At 43.2% G+C, this 2,500-nt stretch overlaps 1 protein-coding gene across 1 annotated transcript in view; it reads left to right on the top strand.

Annotated features, from left to right (window-relative positions):
• The first annotated feature begins 1,046 nt into the window (after window positions 1-1,046).
• The window catches only part of LOC144958958 (uncharacterized), a 1,566-nt gene continuing 112 nt past the window's right edge, over window positions 1,047-2,500 (top strand). Inside the window, exon 1 of the mRNA XM_078891257.1 lies at window positions 1,047-2,500. This exon is cut by the window's right edge and continues 112 nt beyond it. Within this exon, the coding sequence (XP_078747383.1) occupies window positions 1,047-2,500 (1,454 nt within the window).

The following is a 2,500-nucleotide window of genomic DNA, read 5'->3' as shown; positions in this document are numbered from 1 at the left end:
GTACTTTCAAATCCCTGTGTAAAAACATTCCTTACAGAAAATGTATACAACCTTAACCATGGAGAAAAAAATGTGCCATCAAACAACATTTGAGATCAACAACATTACCAAGAAACTCAAAGAAATATGTGTTACCAATATTGCCCTTTATAAGGCCATCCGTTTATTTATCCACCTTCTAAATAGGGAATATTTCATTCAGCTTTCCAACAATAAAAACCACAAGTTCCGCCATCTTAAAGTTACCCAAACCACATCTGTGGACACACAACACCAAATCTCTTCCTCCATTTCTACTTCCACACATCCACTGACGTTGACGACAACAACGACCAGGACAACATATCCCATAGACAAGTGGTTTGCATACCCCCTGACATCCCCCTTACCACCTCTGAAAGGGATGTCCTTAGACAGGGCCTCAAATTCATCCCACTTGACCCTCGTGCAGACCACACACAGAGACAACATGACATTCATCAGTTCACTCGCAAACTGAGATTACAGCTTTATTTCAAGAGTAAAGAGAGGAATGATGAAAATAATACTGACGAAGACGATAGAATAACCAACACTGACAGTAACAACCTTCATTCCTTCTTTTCTAAATACAAACCTCGCTCATCTTTTACACCAGCGCCAGGTCAATTCAACATGCTTGACTTACTCATAGACAACATCAAATTTGAGGCTGCTAATTTCCACCCCCGACTAATAGAGCATTCGAACCTTAGTACGACAGAGCCACAGGCTCTTCGAACCCTGTACGCCCGTAAAGATGTTGTTATCAAGCCTGCCGATAAAGGGGGTGCCATAGTACTATGGGTTACACAAGTATATATCCAGGAGTGCCAGATGCAGCTCAATAACACGCAATACTACGAACTTTTGCAGAAAGACAACACTTTATATAACAACACGGTTGTCCAAAAGACTATCAAAGATTTAATAAACACTCGACTCCTACCACCCGAAGCACATAATCTTGTCATCCCTACCAGCGATCTTGGTGCCCCACTTTTTACTTGTTACCCAAAATACATAAAATGACAACCCCAACAGACATTCCCCCTGGTAGGCCCATTGTTTCTGCATGCCCATGTCCTACAGAAAGAATTTCTGATCTACTTGACTTGATATTCCAACCGTTAGTGCAAAAACTTCCCACTTATGTCAAGGACACCAACCATGCCCTCAATATTTTTAAAGATTATACCATTTCGGACTCCCAGCCACGCCTCTTGTTCACTATGGACGTCTCATCCCTATATACTTCTATTCCCCACTCTGATGACCTTAAAGCAGTCAGATTTTTCCTCGACAAAAATCCTCCTACAGATATTGAGGTTGACACAGTACTCAGGTTAACATCTCTTGTCCTGAACCTCAACAGTTTTGAATTTAATGGCAAGTTTTACCAACAAGTAAGCGGCGTGGCCATTGGCACAAAAATGGGACCTAGTTATGCTTGCCTATTCATGGGGTATTTGGAAAAACAAATTATGGATTCGTTCCCTGGTCCCAAACCTGAGGTGTTTTTGAGATACATCGACGACATTGTTGGCATCACTGTGTTGTCAGAATCAGAACTAACCAACTTCTTTGATTTTTCCAACAACTTTCATCCCCAAATTAAATTCACCAGCACTGTGTCACCCACAGATGTCTCCTTTTTAGACATTCATATATATGCAACCCCCTTTTGCCTCAGTACTTCTGTCCACTACAAGGACACTGACAGCCACTGTTACCTGCGCTATTCAAGTTCTCACCCCATACCCTGTAAAAACTCTATTCCTTTTCCGCAACTCCTCCGACTCAGACGCCTGTGCACCCAGGACTCAACATTCAAAGTAAAAGTGACAGAACTCATTAATTTTTTCAGAGCCCGGAACTACCCCGATCATATCCTTCGCACAGCGTTCAACAAAGTCAACACCGTCTCCAGATCCCGGGCCCTTAATCCCACCACAAGAAATAACCAAGACAAAACCACAGATCGTCCCAAACTCATCCTTACCTACCATCCCCATAACCAACAACTAGCCAATAGCATAAAAGCCCAATTCAATATCCTCCAACAGGACCCACTTACAAGACACGCTTTCCCTCACCCTCCCCTTATTGTCTATCGCCGAGATCGTAACATTAGAGACCGACTAATACACAGCCGCTTTAGACAGTCCCCCCCCCCCCCCAACCTCCTTGGGTACGTCTCCATGAGTAGGAATTGCCTAACTTGCCCCTATATTAACAGGACAACAAATTTCCATTTCCCCTTACGTGAATGGACCAGTCGCGGCTCCTTCACCTGCATCTCTAGGAACATCATCTATGCCATACACTGTAGGAACTGTAATATGTTCTATATTGGCCAAACGGGTAGACGCTTGGCTGATAGATTTAGGGAACACCTGAGAGATACATCTCAGCAGAAACACGTACCTGTTTCTGACCATTTCAACTCTACTGGGCACAGTCAATCTGACATGTCAGTCTT

The sequence above is a fragment of the Berghia stephanieae genome, chromosome 13 (genome assembly GCF_034508935.2).
Source record: "Berghia stephanieae isolate SIO BIC M18660-M18661 chromosome 13, UCSD_Bste_1.3, whole genome shotgun sequence".
Classification (NCBI taxonomy): domain Eukaryota; kingdom Metazoa; phylum Mollusca; class Gastropoda; order Nudibranchia; family Aeolidiidae; genus Berghia; species Berghia stephanieae.
Note: the sequence above shows the minus strand (reverse complement) of the source record. Positions and strands in the feature narration are given on the sequence as shown.